A 23183-nucleotide genomic window follows, 5' to 3' on the forward strand; every position below is an offset into this window, starting at 1 on the left:
TTCTGCATGTGGTGAATCCTAAAGCTGATGATCTAATTACGTTTCTCTTATAACAACGGATGTTTTGATAACATAACTAATACGTATCTTCACCGGAACCTTGGAGCTCTTAAAAACAAAGGAAAGGAGGCTGGAGGATGAATTACTCTTCTTCGCCACAGTAGGAGTAAACGTGTTTAGAATTATTATGTGGTTCAATGACAGGAGATAACATTAATTGTTGTGATAATTGAATTCACTTAATTGCTGAGGCATCTGAGGGCGAACATACCAAACGGAACCTTCCTTCGCGTACTTACCGATGTGAAGTTGAGAGCGCTGCATTCGTTTCCCCCTCCACCTAGTTTCCCCTCCCTCTACTCTTCGGTTTAGTCATTCACGTTTCGCCTTCATTCACCGCTGTAGAAAGGAGGTGTAAGGTCGTGCGCTTGGTTACCTGCTTCATCTGTTTTCGTCTCATGGTGCTGAACCAAAGTTTGAAGTGAAAGAAAGCTTTCCTCTACTTCTGCGATGTTTCTGCATTTAGCTTTCGCTTTCCACGCCTTGTGTCTTCTGTTCACCGTCCAAACATGTAAGTACACCTTTACGCTAACTCGGTAACAATAATGAAAAGATTTGTTTTCCTTCCTTACGGTTGTTGGATGATGCCGGTCAACGTGACAGCTGTAGCATCTGTCGAACAAGCAATTAAGTTCCCAACCAAAGACGTAGCTTGCATGCATAATAGATTCCATGTAATAATCGTGACAATAGGCTTACATTGTTCTTTTAAATGCACAACATGCGTCTTCAAATTATTCACCATCACCAGTGTAATTCTTTAAAGAGCTGGGTGTTTCTAGATGAGTTTAAAGTACTGGAGATTTGGCGTGTAAGTTTCGTTTTTTTTATTCTTTCTTTTAAGAATATATGGAACTAAGCCAAAAACATCTGAACTGTTCGTACGAGGCCGGTTGCACGGCTACTTAAAATCCGCGCATTGATAAAAGAGTCTTAGACATGCGCTTATTTTACATACAGTACATGAGAAATAATGCCATCTTATGCTTCTCTAAATTTGTCCTTGTGTGTTTTTCAAAAATGTTCTCCTATAGTTATTTAATGCTTGACAGTTCTCCTGGTCACCAAGCACCTACTGCCTTCATGACATAGCGCATAGCCAACAATGAATCGTTTGGTGCATAGTCAACAATGAATCATTTGGAATGATAGTAGTTTTCTAGGTTGCTATAACTACAACATTGAATAATTTGGCATTTGTGGATGAAGGAAGGAATAATTTGTGTTAAGGTAGCGATTCTCGTCCGGATCTTCTGTGTTTTGGAGCTCAGTAGCCTTCATCAAGTGTTTCTTAGCAATATCATATACCCAGAATGAGAAATGAATTTCGTTATATTTCTTACAATTTTTCGATTCCTACAGTTTTCTTCCTGGCCTTTTCCCCATTTTATTGGGATCGGCACATTACGGGGATATGGCCTAGTTTTACGGCGAGTGCCTTTCCTGTGACCATCCTTAAGCGAAAGGATGTCTTTACTATTTGCGTGCTTCTGTGGTGGTCGGTAGTGTGGTGTTATGTGTGTATATGGCGAGAAGTGAATTAAGATGAACCCAAACACCCAGTCCCCGGGCCAGAGGAATTAACCATACTCGGTTAAAATCCCTGACCTGGCCGGGAATCGAACCCGGGTCCTCTGAATCTAAGGCCAGTACGCTGACCATTTAGCCAATGACCCGGACTTTTGAGTCATATAGTAATTTGAATAATATTTCATACAGCTGAAAGTACGACTGTTGTTCTCCACAATGGACTCACCGGGCGAGTTGGCCGCGCGGTTAAGGGTGCGCAGCTGTGAGCTCGCATCCAGGAGAGTGGGTTCGAACCCCACTATCGGCATCCCTGAAGATGGTTTTCCGTGGTTTCCCATTTTCACACCAGGCAAATGTTGGGGCTGTACCTTAAGTAATTAAGGCCACGGCTGCTTCATTCCCACTCCCAGACCTTTCCTATCCCACCGTCGCCATAAGACCTAACTGTGTCGGTGCGACGTAAAACAAATATCAATAATAATAATAATAATAATAATAATAATAATAATAATAATAATAATAAGAAGCAATGGACTCTGGCGACCACACTACGAAGGGTTACTAAAGCCGAAGAGTTGACAAACATACGGTGCTCAATTCCTTTCCTCCTCAGAACTGGCGAACAGAATATGTGAATATGGTAAATGCAATGAGTGTGTATTAAAATATAGCTCATAATGATGGGCATGGGCGAAATAAAACAGAATTGCGGTATCTGCGCACTCCAGTACAAAAGCTTCGAGGAGGCCTCTGAATTTAAGTTCGCACCTCATGCCTACACACCAAATGCACTGAAAGAGATTAGGAATTGGAGCAATATCTTTGATATCTAATCATTTTATTAGGAAATAAGTTATACATTTTATTTTTCCATCAACATTCCACAGATGAAAGAAATCTCTTCGCCGGGAGGATTTGTACCAGTTGATTTGCGATCCGATCTAAAGTCGCATGCAACCCCATGATTTTTTTTTTTTTTTTTTTTTTGCTATTGGCTTTACGTCGCACCGACACAGATAGGTTTTATGGCGACAATGGGACAGGAAAGGACTAGGACTGGGAAGGAAGCGGACGTGGCCTTCACTAAGGTACAGCCCCAGCATTTTCCTGGTGTGAAAATGGGAAACCACAGAAAACCATCTTTAGGGCTGCCGACAGTGGTGTTCGAACCCACTATCTCCCGAATACTGGATACTGGCCGCACTTAAGCGACTGCAGCTATCGAGGTCGGTACAACCCCATGATGAAGGTCATGTCAACTGGGATCGCTTCTTCCATTAATGTTGCTTTCTTATGTTAAAGCCGAAGAATTACCCTGCCATCGGCTTCGTATTCTACTGTGTGATCGTTGCCTAATAATCACTTTCCAAATCAACCTGGTGTTTTACATGGCTATTACTCCTAAGTCACAAAACCAGGGGACCTACAGTTTTACGTGAAATCTGAACCATCAAGACGAGACATTCCATTTCGAAAATCCCACTTGCTTTGAATGGGATTCGATGTACCTCGATGAGAAACTATGTGCGATTGTGGTGAAGCTATCGCGCCAGCACAATTATATTGTGATATGTGTACTGGTGAGTGTAATCCCGTAATTATTTAGTGGTTGGGGTTTAGAGATGTGCTTCAGGATTTAGAATTAGGTGTCTGGAATACCGTAAGATAGGAAACACTGAGAATACCATCCGCAACGGGATGACCAGGAGCTGCAGGTTCCCAGTATAGCCATTCACTGCTGACACGGGACTAGCGTATTTGAGCACCTTCGAGTACCACCGTAATTAGCCGGGATCGAATTCACCAACAAAGGTTCAGTAGGCCAGTGCTTCTATCATCTGATAGTGTCCGAACTACACGGCTCGCCCCAGAAAAATAATTCGCAGTGGATGGAGATGATGGCCAATCAAAAGACTTCAAGAAATAATCACCTCTAGTTCGGAACATTCTGCCGGGGGCCTTCTGACCCCTACTTGGGAGGTTCGATCCTGTCTCAGACCGGTGGTATTCGAAGGTGCTCAAATACGTCAGCCTCGTGTCGGTAGATTTAATGGCACTTAAAAGAACTCCTGCGGGACTAAATTCCGGCATGTCGGTGGCTCTGAAAACCGTAAAAGTAGTTAGTGGGATGTAAAGCACATATTATTATTATTATTATTATTATTATTATTATTATTATTATTATTATTATTATTATTATTATTATCATTATTTTCGTTTCAGCCATCTATGGGTTGCGATTACGCAACTTCCATTCCCTTCTCAAGTTCTTTCTCCTTCCTCTTTCGTCAGTATTCCTTCATCCGTTGGCTTGCTCGTGCTCGTACTTTTGCCGTGAATACTTTATTCTTCCTCGTTTTCTCTTCAGCTAGGTCCTTCACCTCCGCAACTCTGCCTGAAGATTTTTCTGTTTGTTACACCTTCTGCCGTGATCCCACATTTTTCTAAATCTCGGTGGACTTATTTTACCAATGGGACTTGTGTCTTCCTGTTCTGGAAATTGAGGATCCTGTTGGCCGAGTTTCTCTGGTCCCATCCTTTTAATATGTCCGTAGAACGTCAGTCTCCTCTTTTTCATTGTGGTGGTGATGTTTTCAAATTGTTGGTATAGTTCTTGGTTTGGTCTCGTGCGAAACGTAAACTTGTCTGATGATTTTCTGGGTCCAGGAATCTTTCTAGGGAACCTCCTTTCTTTCTTTTCCAAATCTGAGAGTCCCTTCGTGGCTATTGTCTCAGCTGCGTATAAATATTCAGGTTTGACTATCGTGCTGTAGTGCTTGAATTTGGTCTGGTAGGAGAGTGACTTAGATTTGTAGATGTTTTGACATAATCTAAATGCAGTTTCCATCTTTCTTGCACGTTCTTGAATCGCTGCTTTTTCATTCATGTTTGGAGTCAAAATCTCTCCTAGTTACTTAAATTTTGTAGCTCTTTTGATGCCACCGTACTTGGTCCTCATTGTCCAGGTTGGGTCAGTGGTATTTATGTTCATGTACTCCGTCTTCTCAAAAGATATTTGCAATCCTGTTTTGTCTGCTGTTTCTTTGAGGACTTCAATCTGCTTAGTTGCAATTTGCAAATTCTCTGCAAAAAAGACTATACCATCTACAAATGCGGGGCATTCAAATTTAAGCCCAGTTCTCTTGTGACCTAATCTAATTCCATTTTGAAAGTTGAGTTTGCTCATTTCTTTTCGCCATTCCCTGATAACTTTCTCTAAAACACAGTTGAACAAAATTGGAGAGAGGCCATCTCCTTGTCTCAAACCTGTTTTGCTTTCAAAGGGCTCTGACAGTTCTCCTAAAAATTTTACCTGCGATTGTGTTTTTTTTGTGTTTGATGAATCAGGGTTGTTGTCTTATTGTCTACTCCAAATTCCTTAAGCACTTCCATTAGTGTGTCCCGGTCTATGGAGTCGTATGCTTTTTTAAAGTCCACGAATGTCATTATCACTTTCTTATCTGTTGCTAATGTCTTAGTTTTTATTAAGGTCGTAATGGTAAAAATCTGTTCTGCACATGACCACCCCTTTCGAAAGCCAGCTTGATATTCTCCTAATTGTTTATCTATAAGTTTTTCCTACGCTTGAGTGCTATAGAAAGTATCTTGTAGGCTACTGGCAAAAGTGATATCCCTCTATAGTTTGTTATTGACATTCGTTTTGTCTCCTTTCATGTGCAGGGGGTGGATGATACCCTCCCTTCATTCTTCTGGGATCTCTCCTGTGGATCACATCTGTTGAAAGAGTGTTTCAAGTTGATCCAGGAAGTTATCCCCTGCATATTTCAGAAGTTCAGCAACAATTAAGTCCTTGCCAGACGATTTGTTATTTTTCAAGCTCTCGATGATTTCCTTTATTTCGTTCTTATCTGGCGGGGTTGATTCATGAAGTATGCTTTCTGGTTTCTGGAACGTCAGTTTTTCTTGAGGTGGATCACAGTTGAGCAGTTCCTTGAAATATTTAGCCAAGTGTTCACAGTTCTGTTTGTTGCTCATAATCAGCTTACCTTGATCATTTTGAAGCAAATGTTGGGTGACGAGTAGCTTCGAAGTTTTGTCTTAATCGTCTGATAGAAGTTTCTGGTGTTGTTTTTCTTGAAATTCTCTTCTATCTCACTCAGTTGGACTCTTTTTCGAACCTTCTTTTCGCATTCTTGAACACCTTCGCTGTCCTTTTCCTTTGGAACTTAAATTCTTTGAAGTTCTGTTTGTTGGAGCTCTACTTGTTTCAAGCTTCTGATCGTCTTCGTAGAGCATCTTCACACTCATCATTCCACCATGGATGCTTCTTCTTAGCAAGAAAAATTGTTTGTTTCGCTGCTTCCTGAATCTTTCGAGCCATTTTGCCTCACTCATAGGACTCCAACGTGTCGAGTTCTTTCTGATACTTCACTACTATTTCTGCGCTGACTTTGAGTTCTTCAGTTCTGTACTTCTGTATTTTGAGGGTTTTTTTCTACGGTTACAAGGTGTGGCTTCACTTTTATCCTTGTTAGATAGTGGTCGGAATCAAAATTAGCACCTTTCTGCACTCTGACATTCATTATTTCCTTCGGGCTGGTGGTCGCTATATGGTCAATTTGGAATTCTCCTAACATGGAGTTAGGTGGTCGCCATGTTATCATCTGCTTGGGAGCTTTCTTGAACTGAGTGTACTTTATTTTCATGCCAAATGATGCACAAAAATCTATCAGTCATTCACCATTTCTGTTTGTCCTTTTGTTAGCCGTGCATGTTCCAACGATGTTTCGAAATTTTCTCTCTTTTCCAGTCTGAGCATTAAAATCTCCCATTAAGATCTTGACACGTTTTTCTGGGGTTCTGAACAGTTCTTCTTCAAGTTGTGACCAAAATTCTTCTACTTTCTCTGGATTATTTCTGTTATTTTCATTAATTGGAGCATGAACATTGAAGATGGAGTACAATTTGTTTCCACTTTTGAGAGTTAGTGGAGACAATCTGGTAGATGGAGATCTGAAGTCTACTATAGATTCTGTTCTAGAGTTGTGAATAAAGAAGGCTCTCCCGATTATTAACACTGGATTCTTGGTTTTCTCTGACTTCTTAACTTTAATAGCTGGCCGTCCTTTCAATATTCTGTAGTTTCCAATAGCCGACACTTCATCTGAAATAAATCTTGTTTCTTGGACCGCTAGAACTTTGATCTCATATTCATCGAGTACTTTGATCAGTTCCTTTTCTTTACCAACTTTCAAAAGGGTGCTCACATTGAGTGTGCCAAAGAAATGCTTCTCTTTCGTTCTGAGTTTGCGGGGTGATGGATCCTTCGACTGATCCAAACATGATGGCGTAAGGCCCCCAGAATCCTTCACCCTACTTGAACCAGAACTCTGGCCCTGGATTAATCCGGCTGGCGTACTAGATTCCGTACGTTTTGCTAGCATGGTAGTTGCGTAGTTTCAGGTTTGGGGGATAGGGTAGAATCCCATCCAAAGGTAAAACCAAGTTGGTGAGACCTGGAGTTATAGAACAGCCATCCCTAACATGGAATCCGACGCTGACCAGGAACATTCTGAACAACATCCAGAGCCATGTTGGGGTAGGTGGTAGGATGTGAGAGTCCAATGTTGCTACTGATATTCGCCATGCAACATAAATGGTAACAGGCTTAGTCCTTCAGTTACTTAGGTAGAAAATGTCATTTAGAAGTTCAAAGTTCATGAGAACTGTGAGAATTAAACTTCATAACCTACTGGGTGTAAAAAATCTAGGACAAATTGTATGGATCTTTATATTCACTGAATGAAAATATGTTATATCAACTTGGGCTCGGAAATGTCTTGTTTCTGAGATATTTGACTTTCCGTTCGCCACCTTATCGACTTCTGAACAAGCTCCGACATTCCTTACGGAGTTCTTATTGTCTGACAGGTTTCTCAGTTCACTCCCAGAGAGCTGGTTGAGCGTCGTTCACTTGAGCCGAGATAGATACATATTAGACCTATTATATATCAATGCCTCGGGTTCAGTTCCATCCAATGAACTTAGTTCGCACTACACTGACTATTAACTCTGAAATTAAGCATTTCCGGGCCCATTTTGATATTAGATTTTTTTCTTTTCTATATGAGGAATTATTCCTGAAAATTTCCCCAGTAATTTTGTTACATTCTGTATACGCCGTGTTGCCGAATGAAAAACTGCAATTGTCACCACAAAAGCGGACAATGCTACGTCCCGCTACGGAAGTAAAATTTGCTGAAAGATACAGATAATAACTAACCAACTATATACATGACTAGCGAATGTACCCGTGCTTCGCTACGGTATTCTACATTGTATTCGGTTATCGAAGTAAATAGTGTACATGCAGTAAATAAGATTGTTTTAAAATTGCATGTCTCTTAGCGTTATCCGAGAAAGAGCATGGGGAGTTCCCCGTACGTTGTTTCCAATGTAAAGTGTTTGTTATGGATTTGTGAAATAGCGGCAGACTCACTTGCCTACTGCCATTCACAATCTAGTTGGGATGATTACGTAATAATTGCAGGCCCCATTGCCTACTACGCGGACAGAATCGATTTGGGGAGTTTTCGTTAATATGGCAGCCCCCTTCCTACTTCCAGACAGATTTCAGGTGAGGAGTTTTTATTATAATGGCAGGCAATTACCCTACTATCACTCGAAATTGAGTTGTGCAGTTATCATTATAATGCCAGGCCCATTTTCCTACTGCCAGCCAGCTTACTGCCAGTCACACCAAGTTGGTGAGTTTCCATCAAAATAGCAGGCCACTATGCCTAATGCCAGTCACATTTTAGATGAGGACATTTCTTTATAATGATAGGCACCCTTGCCTACTGCCAAACACAATCGGGTAGGGGAGTTTTAAACAAAACTGCATGCTCACTTGCCTTCTGCAATTCAAATCGAGAAGGGAACTATTCATTATAATTTTAGGCTTTCCTTACTAATGACAGTTACACAGGAGTTGGAGAAGGAACCCTTTCCTACTGCCAGTCAAAGTCGGTGTGGGGAGTACTTATTACAATAGCAGACCCACCCTTTCTCGATCGCTAAAAATCGACATCAGTGAATATATATAGATCGACATACGAAAGTATATGCGTATTTACAATATTGAAGACCTTCATTTACAGATTAACTGCTACTAAACGTACGTCATATCGACAAAGGATTATACCATAAGACACGCCGGATTTAGTGGCCTAAATGGCTGGTCCTATGATATGTCATCTATTCTTGGGTCAGATTGAGTTAGAAACGTGGAACAGGGTAAAGGTTTTGTAAGATTATCTCACATTACATTACTTTTCGGATACATACATAGCATTTGGCTCACATATGGCTACTGGGTGGGCCAATTTTCGTGAAGAGTTTAATGATTCTGTATTTCATATAAGTAATTGAAAGTATGAATTATGCATGTGAAAATTCCAAATTGACTTAACATCGATTAAAGAGAAAAATCAAACGTAAAAGGGATACAGATACGGCAAAAAGTCATAAGACCACGGTTGTAGATCATTCCAAATTGAACGGAGATTGTGCAATCCGTTATAGGATAGGAATTTCCGAAGGTCTGCACCATCATTAAAATTGCCTGCGTATTTCGATATTCTTCGGGGATTCAAAGTGAAAAATTTAATGATCTAGGAAGTTTTCCGTTCGTTACAGGCTTAAACGTATAATTTTGTCAAATTTCAATTATCTTCTTTTTCTTCTGGCAGATTATGGCGCAATTTTGATTTTGGGCGAGGCGGGTAAAAATTAGTACTTTCAGGAAACTAAACCAAAAATTATGGAGATGGTCATTATTACCCCTTAAACGGAAAGCTGTACGAAAATTTCGCCAAAATAGTCAGTGTAGAGGCACACAGTCGTTACGATTTGATTTATATAGATAAGGAATCTGCTCCATGTAAAACACCTTTTGGGCTATGTCCGCTGGACTTAACCTGCAAAAGTGACCATTCATGATATCTCCCTTAGTAATCCTCCTGACGAAAGAATGCACATGAAAAAAAGGTTTAGAGGTGGAATTCCATCACGTTTGGTCGATTTCCAGTCAGGTTGGTCTTGTTCTGTATATGTTGTGGAAGAGTAAAATCACCATTTCGGTTCCCTATAAACCGCCAGTCCATTCCGGAACATGAAATGTTATTTACGTTTAAAACCTACCTTTGGACAGGTGGATGCTAAATATAAATTTTGGTTCGAATGTCTTCAGTAGTTTTCAAATTGTAAGGAGTACGCTTTACACGCACCCGCTCGGGAGTTAAGTCCGATGGGACTTGTACAGAAAAACGGTCCGTTAATGATATCTCCCTTATTAATCCTCGTATCGAAATGATGCACATGAGAAAAAAGGTTTAGAAATTATTATCTACCAAGGTAGGTAGATTTCCATTAAGTTTGGTTGTGTATATTTTGTGGAAGTGCAAAATCACTGTTTCGGTTTCGTATAAACCCCCAGTCAGTTCAGGGATTTAGAAACAATATTTGCCCAAAACCTATCAAGGACAGGTGTATTCTAAATATGAGTCTTGGTGGAAATACATCCAGTAGTTTGTAGCATTCGCGTACATACGGCGTAATTAAGGAAGAAATAATACAGTTAAGAAAGTTGAAAGTAATAGAAAATGGATTATAACTGCGGACAGCCGGATAACGACAAATATGTAAATGCCAAGTGAATGTATTGGAAAATCAAATGCCCCTCAATAAATTATGCTAGTGTGAGTAATGGATATAATAAAGCGGTAACAGAGGAGAAATTTAGGTCAGTGATTCTTAGGTAAACAAATAATAAGAAGATGACTAATGGTGTTATTACTTAATCTATTCGAGGGCGGTTATAATATCCAACGATATTCCGCCAATATCCCGCAGATAGGCCGATTGACGGCTCTCTTGCCTTCTACCCAAGGAACAACCACGAATTTAAAAGCATGATGAGGAAAATGGCAATACGTTACTTCCCTGCTGGCATGCAGTCAGAGACGTTGCCATGGTAACCTGTAGTTTCGTTGTCGGTCTGTCGGTCACTCAATGCAGAGCATGATACCAGCGGAAAATTGTAAATTTCTCCGTCATGTGAAGAGTAAGGTAAATTATGAACATAACGAAAGTTGTTTATAATGAAGAGACGTTTCACGTACGGTAAACGAAGTTTACAGAAAATCAATAGTATAAGAGAAAATGGAGGAAACCCATTCTGGTTTTCCTATAAACCACCCATCTATTCGACGATTGTAAAATAATATGTATATAGAAACCTTCCCCGAGATGAGTATTCTCTAAATATGAAGTTTGGTTGAGATCTATCCAGCCGTTTCGAAGTGATGGTGGAAAAACCATTCAGGTTTTCCTATCCCCGTCTATTGAAAGATTTTAAAATGATATGCATATCGAAACCTTCCCCGGGATGAGTATACTCTAAATATGAAGTTTGGTTGAGATCTATCCAGCCGTTTCGAAGTGATGGTGGAAAAACCATTCTGGTTTTCCTATAAACCCCCGGTCTATTCAAAGATTTTAAAATAATATGCATATCGAAACCTTCCCCGAGATGAGTATACTCTAGATATGAAGTTTAGTTGAGATCTATCCAGCCGTTTCAAGGTGATGGTGGAAAAACCATTCTGGTTTTCCTATAAACCCCCCGAGTATTGAAAGATTTTAAAATGATATGCATATCGAAACCATCCCCGGGATGAGTTTACTCTAAATATGAAGTTTGGTTGAGATCTATCCAGCCGTTTCGACGTGATGGCGGAACAGACAAACAGACAGACAAACAGACAAACAGACAAACAGACACGAAACGTAAAAACCACCGATTCGGTCTTGAGTTGACCTAAAACGGATAAATATCTGAAAAATTGGCAAAACAAAAGAAATTACAGACAGCGGACCCCCTACAATTTTATTTATATAGATACAGGCTTTTGAGCTTATGTCGTGTCAAGAAAATAAGGTGAAATTCTGTACGTTTCGCAGAGAACTTTGCTCTGCGTCATCAGGAAAAAAATATCGACTGTCAAGAGAAAGGCTTCTCAAACAATTGTCACCAAAACCATTGAGAAGCACAATTGGTCAACTTAATGCTGAGTTTTTAATTAATGTTTTCTGGTAAACACCAAATGTGTCACATCGTACGACGTGAAGTATGGAATTGACTTTCTTACGCTCTTTAAAAAACCTACTACCTCTTGCAATCCGGAGGCTGGCACACTATCACTGAGAGTAATGAAACACTGAATATCAGCATATGAAAATCACTATTCCACCTACAAACGTTGTCATAGAAGTTACTGTTCTATTTTTTAAATTAAAATGCTATTTGTTCGTGGCGTCGACCTATGGAGATCTTTTGCCCCTACTTGCACCATATGTGAGGAACCTGCATGTATTATGTAAATGACGGAAATATAAAGTGTTGAATGTGAGGAAAGGAACGTTAAGGACGACACAAACACGCAGTCCCCAGGCCAGGGATATTAATCATTTACAATTAAAAAACCCTGATCCGGCCGGCAATCGAACTCGGGGCCGCCGGGTAACAGGCGGACACGTTGCCCCCTACACCGCGGGGTCGGACAGTTACTGTTCTAAGTCTGTATTTCGGAAACATGTAGGCCTACCTCAGTTGTTTCCGTAGAGTATATTCAGCAATATCATTAGTGTTACGTCTCAATAATTACTTTAACGGTTTTCGGAGACGCCGAAGTGCCGAAAGGTTGTCCCTCCGGAGTTCTTTTACGTGCCAGTAAATCTGCCAACATGAGGCTGGCGTATTTGAGCAGAGAATATTCAGTCATGGGCTGTTTAATCTAGGGACACAAGGCTTTCGGCATGATTGGCATATTGAACCTCTGGTAATCTGGGCAATGTTTTATTCACAAAAATATACGACCCCGCATTGGTCTGTTCGTCCAACATTTTTTGACTAGTGACAGGTATTCTACATCCTCCATATTGTCCTGATATGTCACATGTAATGTCTTCATCTTTCCTTGGTCGAAAAGAACACTGAAATGAAGGCAACATAAGGAAATTCCGGATATCCAGAAGTCAATGACAGATACGCTGAGAAATATACCAGAAGTGACTTTAGGAGGCTATTTCCAGAACTTCTCGAAATAGATGGTGGTGAGGACTACTTTGAAGAGAACAAGGGCCAACTGTCAGTTTTCATCACATTTATGACAACGATTGTACATGCGATGTTGAAATATTTTATAATCAACAATTGAGATTATTCATTCTTTCATGGTTGACGTAAACATTCCTGTGTCATTTGTGAAGTATTTATTCTGGCCCGTATTTATATCTGTTCCTTTCTACAACACAAGCGCCAGTCACGCTCTGTAATTGCCCTTTGTTCGATTGAGACAGTGATACTACTCCCAAGTTAAGGGGTTACACTAATTACTTTTTTTAAAGTTATTTACTTCTGAACAAGGGTCAGAAGATTAGATTAATGACAGTAGTATTATTTTAAGTCCGCCTCTGGGGTGTAGTGGTTAGTGTGATTAGCTGCCACCCCCGGAGGCCCGGGTTCGTTTCCCGGCACTGCCACGAAATTTGAAAAGTGGTACGAGGGCTGGAACGAAGTCCACTCAGCCTCGGGTGGTCAACTAAGAAGAGGTGGTTCGGTTCACAACTCAGCCATCCTGAAAGTGGTTTTCCGTTTCTCCTCCAGGCAAATGCTGGGATGGTACCTAACTTAAGGCCACGGCCTCTTCCTTGTCTATCCCTTCCAATCTTCCCATCCCCCCACAAGGCCCCTGTTCATCATAGCAGATGAGGCCGCCTGGGCGAGATACTGGCCATTCTCCCTAGTTGTATCCCCCGACCCAATGTCTCACGCTCCAGGACACTGCCCTTGAGGCGGTAGAGGTGGTATCCCTCGCTGAGTCCGAGGGGAAAACCAACCCTGGAGGGTGAACAGATTAAGAAAGAAAGAAAGAAAAAAGAAAGAACATTATTTCAAATTATGTTCACTGATGCAACTGAATACACAAAGTAGCAATAACCCCAGCATACTACTAAGTGCAAGTTGCTTTTTTACGTCGCACCGACACAGGAAAGTCTTATGGCCACGATGGGACATGAAAGTGCATGGAGCAGGAAGGAAGCAGCCGTGGTCTTAATTAAGGTACAGCCCCAGCATTTTCCTGGTGTGAAAATGGGTAAACATGGAAAACCATCTTCAGGACTGCTGACAGTGTGGTTCGAACCCCCTATCTCCCGATTACCGGATACTGACCGCACTTAAGCGAATGCAGCTATCGAGCTCGGTGGCTTTCTACTAGTAACATAAAATTGTGTCCTCGTCTCGAGGTGGTGCAGCTCATTTCAAGCACACCCCTATTGGAGGTGAGTTGCATGCACCCTTTTTAACCACATATCTGCCTACCTGCCAATCTTAATTTTCTGGCAATACCGGGTAATCGAACCTGGGGCTCCGAGGAGACAGCTAATAGCGCTGTTACTCTACGGAGGTGGACGGATTTCCATAGTGGGCTTTCAGGGAAAATAAGCAATTGGTTGAGGAATGCAATTGGTTAGGCACTCGCTTCCCGTGTTCGAGGTTGCATAATCGAATCCCAGCATGCTTGGCATTTGAAAGTGCTTAAATTTGTGCCCATATTTGAGATGTGTGGTAGCCATGGGACTACAGCAAAAAGTGGCTCAATGTGTTACTGATTTTTTTCGTTTTAATATTCCTTTCATTTTATTAACTATGACCGTCACGTCTTGGTCTAGTGGTCTACTTTCCCCAGTTGCGATTCCCGACCCTGAGTGTCAGAATCTTTATTTTCTTCTTTAGTAGGGTTAATGTACTTTGTTTTAAGCCCATAAACCTAAGCCTGTCATGAGACGTATTTGTAAAGAGTTACCGAAGAATACAATTTAGGAGGCCAGGATATTATCTCGAAAACTTGGACAGATAACCTAAGTTTTATCATCATCACCAATGAATCTTATTTCGAATGATTCGTGACAGTAGTGTAATTGAGAAAAAATATATCCACGTCGACCTGCTTCCCTTTTCTGGAACATTGTTCCATTTTTTTACAAGCTGCTTTACGTCGCGCCGACCCAGATAGGTCTCATGGCGACGATGGGACAGGAAAGGGCTAGGGGTTGGAAGGAAGCGGCCGTGCACTTAATTAAGGTATACCCCAGCATTTGTCTGGTGTGAAAATGGGAAACCACGGAAAATCATCCCAAGTACGAACGGAGTCTCCGCTTCATACTTTGGCCACGGTTCGTCTCCTGATCAAGTCACTGGCGCGGGCTAAAGGTTAGATCCCTACAAAAAGTGACGTATTAGTCGAGCGGTATCGTCACCAAGATGGCCGTGGTTCAAATCCTGGTCAATGCACGTGGGATTTTAAAAATGAAAATTTACCTCTGTGTAGTTCAGATTCCACGTAAAACCGGAGTTCCCGCGGCAATGGTCATATCAACGGTCACGTGAAACTACAAGCTTCTAAAACACACCAGCTGTTGTGTGTGACGGAGATATGTTGTTGTCGGCACCACACAGTGTGACGAACTCATAACTGTAAAACTTCCTCTTGTCAGGATCGTTTCGAGGGTGCCTATCCGTGCCAGCTGGTGTACGGTGCGTACTTCTCGTTCTGGCTTGCGTGCGGCTAATTCTCATTGTTAATTAGATTATTCACTTCATGCGGCTCTCTAGTTTCATCACAGGGATAGGAGTCGGAGTAAATGGGACTGCATCTCTTTTATTCGGTACTGCAATTCCCTTGACGCCAGTGTCTTTTGCCATAATAATAAACAACCAATTGCATTACTGATTTTTTTTAAATATGCTCTTCAGTTATGGATCTCATTCGTCCCGATTTTCATTGAATTGTCCCGACAAACTTCATCCGGGACGTGAATTGTCCTGTTATTTTTCTTTTTTACCTTTCATAACCATCGCCGATGGCCTTGATGTTAGGCCCTTTAAACAACATTCAACAACAAATCTTCATAATTCTTGGTTTTAAATTTGCTTCGACACGTAGATTGAAGTAAACATGAAAAGAAATTAACATATCGGTCTTTATTAGGTCGAAATGGTATAAATCGATAATGAGTACACTATTGCCAACAGGTAGGTGACGTGTTACCACCCACATTTGGTACTATTCCGTATTCATTTTACGATGTTACGTCGGCTGAAGGCTTAAATAATAATGCCGACGGGAAAATGCGTTTTCAACAAGAGCTTTAAAATTTGTCATTTCTTCAACAAAGGGATAGTGATGTCGACAAATGTGGAATCTCATCGAGCTGATTCATTCTTCGGAAAAATATAGGAAAATTTAAGATGATGAAGCGAGTACTTCAGATAACTAAAACAACGTAAAATAAGGAGAAAAATTATAATTGAATATAATTTGCAATACAGTGTCTGTAAATTAAAACCATTTTTGATGTCATTTTTCTATTCGATTTCACATCGTTTGTGCGTTCTAAAGGCGCAATACAGCTTACACAATCCAGCTTACACGGAAAATGTCTCGGATTTGTTTTTTATAAAAGGTAAATTGCAGATGTGTCCTCGTGTCTTATCTGTGAGTTATAATCGAGATGCTCGCCTACAGAAAATGGGTAACCACGGAAAATCATCCTTTAGACTGGTGACGGTGGTGTTCAAAGCCACACATCACATCTGCACGAATCGCACTGGATGGGTAAATCACTCAGTGGAAATCACCTTGACGCAGTAGAATAATGTAGAACCTAATTTACAGCCCTTATCTCCTTCAGTGTAAATAATGAGTTTCATAAATAATGTTCAGCCGTTTTTACAAGCAAACAAACAGAGAAACTGAAATTCAATCGAACCTATTTCCAAGTTTTGTAAGCCTAATCCGACATAAAAAGAGAAGTATCAGATATAAATTCGTAAAGTACAGAAAAGATCATAGATTGTCATGCGGCCCAGTCTTTCATTTCCATTCGTCATGATCTTCAGTGAGAAGAATGAAGGTCAGCTTGGTATTAAGGACTGATTTGTTCTACATCGCTGGGCTGACTGCTAGTTTTGGTATGTTTTTCTCGGCACGCATGTGCTGCTTACTGTATTTTTTTGGCCCCCGAGTGGAGAGCTTGCCTGAAGGCTCCACCATCCTGGCGTCTGGCTGGTGTGTGTGAGGACCTGCAGAGTAGATACATCTGTTTTAAGGGAACCTGGACTTTATTTCACTACTTTCATTAATATACGTACGTGATTTCATATTATAAAGAATGTTTAACTACAAGGGGCCTAACATCAAGGTCATCGGCGATGATTACGAAAGATGGAAAAGAAAAAAACAGGACAATTCACGTCCCGGATGAAGTTTGTCGGGGCAATTCAATGAGAAACGGAACTAACTCGAGAAAACCGGGACGAACGGGATCCTTAACTGAAGAGCATATTTTAAAAAAATCAGTAATGCAACTGGTTATTTAGGATGTATCTATATACCGGTATATAAAATAAAAGTTTTGTCTGTACATTGCTCAGAATTTAAAAAGAATGGCCCTTCTGTATCGGTCGTGTCCACAATAACAAGGAGATGTACTTTTTAATTGTCCATTATGCCTCCGGATCCCAAGATAGCGGGTTCAAACCCGGCAGAGGTAGTCGGATTTTTGAAGGGCGGAAAAAAATCCATTCGACACTCCATGTGTTACGATGTCGGCATGTAAAAGATCTCTGGTGATACATTTGGTATTTACCCGACAAAATCAATTAAATCTTAGCCATAGACGCCCAAGAGAGATCCGGTTTACTCTGCCTGCCATCTAACGGACCTAGAGTAAAACGGAACGTCGAAATTGACGAGCTGACAGCCAGATGGCGTCAAATCGAAATGTCAGCACACGGTAGCTGAGGCCATACGATTATTATTATTATTATTATTATTATTATTATTATTATTATTATTATTATTATTATGTCTCTGTCTGTCTGTCTGTCTGTCTGTCTGTCTGTCTGTCTGTCTGTCTGTCTGTCTGTCTGTCTGTCTGTCTGTCTATCTGTCTGTCTGTCTGTCTGTCTGTCTGTCTGTCTGTCTGTCTGTCTGTCTGTCTGTCTGTCTGTCTGTCTGTCTGTCTGTACGGGCATCACGAGAAAATGGCTGAAGATAATTTAATGAAACTCGGTATGTAAAGTTGGGGAATGAGGCACTACAATCTAGGCTATAAATACTCGTAATTTTATTCGCGCTGAGTAAAATGGTAGTTTAAGGGAAAGCCTAAAATTTAATTCTCAAATATTTGTGGTATTAGTGGTCCTATCAACAAATTCTACATAAATAAAGTTACGTAGAACTAAATTTCCGATCATTTATGTCGTATATATTTTTACCGTACCGGCTATGATAACAGATATACATGAATTTCGATTTTTGTTGCTAAGTCCATATCAACGCCGAAACAGAAGAAAATTGGTGGACAGGATTTAATGAAAATCAGTATGTAAAGTCTAGGAATAAGGTACTATAGTCAAGGTTAAAAATAATTCTTATTCACGCTGGATAACATGGTAGCTTAGGAGCAGGTGCCTAAAATGTAATTTTTAAATACCTACTGCATGTATTGGTACTATCGAAAAGTACTACGTAACAAAAGTTTTAGAGAGCAAAGACAAGAGAGAGTCCGCCTTTGCATTAGATGTTCTAATATCCCAGAGTCGGAAGGAAACTAAGTATGAAGGTCTACAATATCGAAAGCTCATAAAACTGATCAACAATAACATTGCATTGACCATTCTTGTTATGTGATTTGTCTCTTCTGCTGTGACTCATATCCGATAGATGGGATTACTGCAGCATGCTGATTATTGGCGGAAAGTAGCTCGAGAGTTAGATAACTTTGCACATGATTGTCCCGTCGACGACGCGTTCTACAGATAGTATTGTTATAATTAAAAAAAAAACAATACCGGTATACAAGTACGCCTACTAACTCACACCTTGACCTTGTTATTCACATGCCCTTTTTCGGTTTGGATATTTAGTCAATTAATTATCATTGATCTGCATTAGGGCTGTCGCTAGATGGCAGATTTCCTATCAGTTGTTTACCTAGTTCTTTCTTAAATTATCTCAAAGAACTTGGAAATTTATCGAACAGTTTCCCACGGTAAATTATTCTAGTCCCTAATTCCTCTTCCTAGAAATGAATAATTACCCTAATTTGTCCTCTACTGGGCGAGTTGGCTGTGCGGTTAGGTGCGCGCAGCTTTGAGCTTGCATCCAGGAGATAGTGGGTTCGATTCCCACTGTCGGAAGCCCTGAAGATGGTTTTCCGTGGTTTCCCATTTTCACACCAGGCAAATGCCGGGGCTATACCTTAATTAAGGCCACAGCCGTTTCCTTCCCATTCCTAGGCCTTTCCTATCTCATCGTCGCCATAAGACATATCTGTGTCGGTGCGGCGTAAAGCAATTAGAAAAAAATAATAATTGTCCTCTATAATTCCAGCTTTATCTTCATACTATGATATTTCTTACCTTTGATGATGCTCCACTCAGGTGTATTCTTCTACTAATATCACTCCACGCCATCACTCCGCTGTCCGGCTCCAGGGCTAAATGGTTAGCGTGCTGGCCTTTGGTTACAGCGGTCCCGAGTTCGATTCCCGGCAGGGTTGGGAATTTTAACCATCATTGGTTAATTTCGCTGGCACGGGGGTGGGTGTATATGTCGTATTCATCATCATTTCATTCTCATCACGACGCGCAGGTCGCCTACGGGAGTCAAATCAAAAGACCTGCACTTGGCGAGCCGGACGTGTCCTCGGACACTCCCGGCACTGACTGCCAAACGCCATTTCATTTTATCTCTCCACTGACAGCTCGAAACATCCCGCGTAGTCGAGCAGCTCGTCTCCTTGTTCCAAAATCCCCCTAGCCCAAAGTATGCAATATTTTCGTAATAGGACTCTTTTTTCGGAAATCACACAGAACAACTACCTGTCTAACAATCTGCTTTATGTGGTACCGACGCAGATAGGTCATATGGCGACGATGAGATAAGACAGGGCTAGGGGGTGTGAAAATGGGAAGCCACGGTAAACCATCTTCAGGGCTGCTGGCAGTGGGGCTCGAACCCATTATCTCCCGAATGCAAGCTGTCAGTTGTGCGTCCCTAACCGCACGGCCAGCTCGCTCGGAACACCCAGAACAAATTGTGCTGCTTTCCTTTGGATCTTCGCTTCTACCTTCTGCGCCTCATAGCCCGGTAGTGTACACACCGAACTAAGCACCGTCGGATTCCCACCTGTTCCCGAAATTGGAGGAGCCCCTTGCTGAAAACAATTTGACAATGATTAGCGCGGTAAACATTGCTATCATGCAATGGTTTACAGATCTCTGCACATGCTTATGAGGGTGTTTAGGCGTTGTAGCAAGGATATAAAGGAGAGGGCTTATCAGTCTCTGGTAAGACCCCAACTGGAGTATGGTTCCAGTGTATGGGATCCTCACCAGGATTACTCGATTCAAGAACTGGAAAAAATCCAAAGGAAAGCAGCTCGATTTGTTCTGGGTGATTTCCGACAAAAGAGTAGCGTTACAAAAATGTTGCAAAGTATGGGCTGGAAAGAACTGGGAGAAAGAGACGAGCTGCTCGACTGAGTGGTATGTTCCGAGCTGTCAGCGGAGAAATGTCGTGAAATGACATTAGTAGACGAATAAATCTGAGTGGCGTCTTTAAAAGTAAGAAAGATCACAATATGAAGATAAAGTTGGAAGAAAAGAGGACAAATTGGGGCAAATATTCATTTATAGGAAGGGGAGTTAGCGATTAGAATAACTTACCAAGGGAGATGTTCAATAAATTTCCAATGTCATTGAAATCATTTAAGAAAAGGCTAGGAAAACAACAGATAGGGAATCTGCCACCTGGGCGACTGCCCTAAATGCAGATCAGTAGTGATTGATTGTAATGATTGAAACAACAGATGGCAACTTTCTACGAAATGATAATACACAAATAGATCTCGATATCCATGTACGTTTATGTCCTACGTGACGATATGTTGAAGAAAGTTAAACACCTGTATATACATTTTCTTCATAACAACAGTATTTTTTTCCAAAAATTCTTTAATTTTCGAATCGCCTCATATAACCATGTTTCCATATTTAACAACTGTACAACACCCCTCTTCCATCTTTCGTTAACGGAACAGAAGAATTTAAACTGAGCAGGATAGCTAAGTGCTCTAAAGCACCGACCAGTGTGGGGAAGTAACTACGTATAGTAATTGCCACGTAAGGTAATACCCCAGAAAGTAAATATCGCCGCCCGATGCTCTTCTTTTCTCTTTTTTGTAATGGCTGATCACTGCTGCCAACCTGCCTGGTTACATATTAAAATCATCAGACATAACCATAACAAACTAACCTCAATGTAAACACCGATAATGAATGTTTCCCTACCCTAGTAAATGATAAATGATAAGATGAAATAAATCAAGATAATTACGAATATCTCCTCATTGAGGAATTAAGGAAATAAACACACGTTCTCACTTAAATTATCTGTCTTTATTTTGATATACAGTAGGCGTACTATAACCATATTCTTGAAAAGAGGGGCGTGTTAAACGATGCAATTTATTTAATAAGTCTTTGCAGTGTAATTTTCGAAAGTTGCAGACATCCAATGACTTCCCTTTCTTTTGCGCGAATATTTCCTTCTCTCTTCAATACCGGTAACCAGTAAGGAGAGAGATTATTGGGCATATTTTCAGCCTGCAGGCTGGTTATATGTTCAAGCTTATCAGGAAACATATAGGAATACTAATGTGCCAAGCTCCGTGAACGGAATTTAGGTCAGCTTTCAAGTTCACTGCGGATTTGAAAATAATAATGTTATAAGTTCTACTGCCAAAATTTCGTCCCGCAAGAGTTATTTCATGTACCGGTAGATCTAGACATGAGACTGACGTATTTGAGCACTTTCATCATTTCACACAAACTATGTTATTAAATGCATTATCCGAACATGCCACAATCCTACTTACCTGGTATTAGCCAAATAGATTTACAATCCCACAGAAAAAGAAAATATGCTTTAAATATTCTCGCAAATGTATCACTAGTGACTTTAACGGCAATGCGGTGGCAACACGCACTCCACGCTAGAGCAGTGATTGAACGTTGCCAACGTAACAGATTAACGGTAAATGTAAGACGTCGTATCGGCAAGTAGGGTCCCTAAACTGTATGGTTACCGACACTGAAAAAGACCCAACAGCAAGAAAAGTAACTATAAATCAATATCTTAATATTACAGGGGAGAAAGGGTAAGGTTGCACCCTTAGGGTACGTCCTTACACGGAGAGGACTATACTCAAGAGACATGATTGTTGGGATTCCACTGAACGCTTTCACGAGAACGGTTTTTCTTTAGTTGTATTCCGGCAATGTGCTAAGGTGGAACATTTCTGAAGTCTGTGACTAATTCCTGCCTGATCCTCACCCTATATGATTAATCACATATACACACCGTAAAGAGCATAAAAGTAAGTCCTGTTATCAGGCAGTTTACTTGCAGTGAGAACGCGAGACTGACGGCTACAACGGCTCAATTCATTAAAGAAATGAACATCACCAACAGCAACATTTCAAGGCAGCTTTCCTCGTCACAAAGATTTAAGTTCGTGGATACTTCACACCTACTTGGTAAGCACGCTGATTTTAGAGGAACCTCCAGCTTAGTTTGAATGTTCCAAAATGTACTATGATGCAGTACTTTTGCCTATCCCTTGGCGCAGCTTCCACAGAAGTCTGCCTCATTTATGGCTGTGACAATATGAAAGCTGCTGCGGTATGAGTGGTGCTGAATAGAGATATTCAGTGAATGACTGAAACATCTGGATGCTGCGAAAGTGTTGCTCATAAGGATTAGTCATATTTTAATAATTACTTTATGTGTTGCTCTTAAACCGGCCGCATGGTGTAGGGGTGGCGTGCCTGCCTCTTACCCGGAGGCCCCGGGTTCGATTCGCGGCCAGGTCAGGGATTTTTATCTGGACCTGGGGGCTGGTTCGAGGTTTGAGGAGCTAGCTGACGGTGAAATAGCGGCCCCGGTCTCGAAAGCCAAGAATAACGGCCGAGAGGGTTCGTCATGCTGACCACACGACACCTCGTAATCTGCAGGCCTTCGGGCTGAGCAGCGGTCGCTTGGTAGACCAAGGCCTTTCAAGGACTGTAGTGCCATGGCGTTTGGTTTGGCTTTGTGTTGCTCTTAAGGATTAGTCGTGTTTCAATAATATTTTCTGTCTGAGTGAGAAAAATTATGGCAAACTACCTCATTCCTCACCTTGCTTTTTGGCATTACCATCGGTTTCACTACAACAACACAATCTTCGGTAATGCTATTTGAGGATCCAACCAGCCTCTGGGCAGGTGACCTGACTAACAGAAATTTGTTAACAGACACATACATTCTTTTCCTACCGCTTTTTCCCGCACCTGTGGAGTCGCGGGTGCGAACGACGTCGCACGTGTGTGTATATATTTATATTTATATTTATATTTATATTTATATTTATATTTATATTTATATTTATATTTATATTTA

The 23183-nt window shown here is 41.0% G+C and overlaps 1 protein-coding gene across 1 annotated transcript in view; it reads left to right on the forward strand.

Moving 5' to 3' along the window:
* Positions 1 to 410: 410 nt before the first annotated feature.
* The window catches only part of LOC136864376 (uncharacterized), a 444399-nt gene continuing 421626 nt past the window's right edge, over positions 411 to 23183 (forward strand). Inside the window, exon 1 of the mRNA XM_067141298.2 lies at positions 411 to 571. Within this exon, the coding sequence (XP_066997399.2) occupies positions 511 to 571 (61 nt within the window). The 5' untranslated portion in view covers positions 411 to 510. The remainder of the gene's footprint in view (positions 572 to 23183) is intronic.

This window comes from Anabrus simplex, chromosome 2, assembly GCF_040414725.1.
Source record: "Anabrus simplex isolate iqAnaSimp1 chromosome 2, ASM4041472v1, whole genome shotgun sequence".
NCBI classification, from domain to species: Eukaryota; Metazoa; Arthropoda; class Insecta; order Orthoptera; family Tettigoniidae; genus Anabrus; species Anabrus simplex.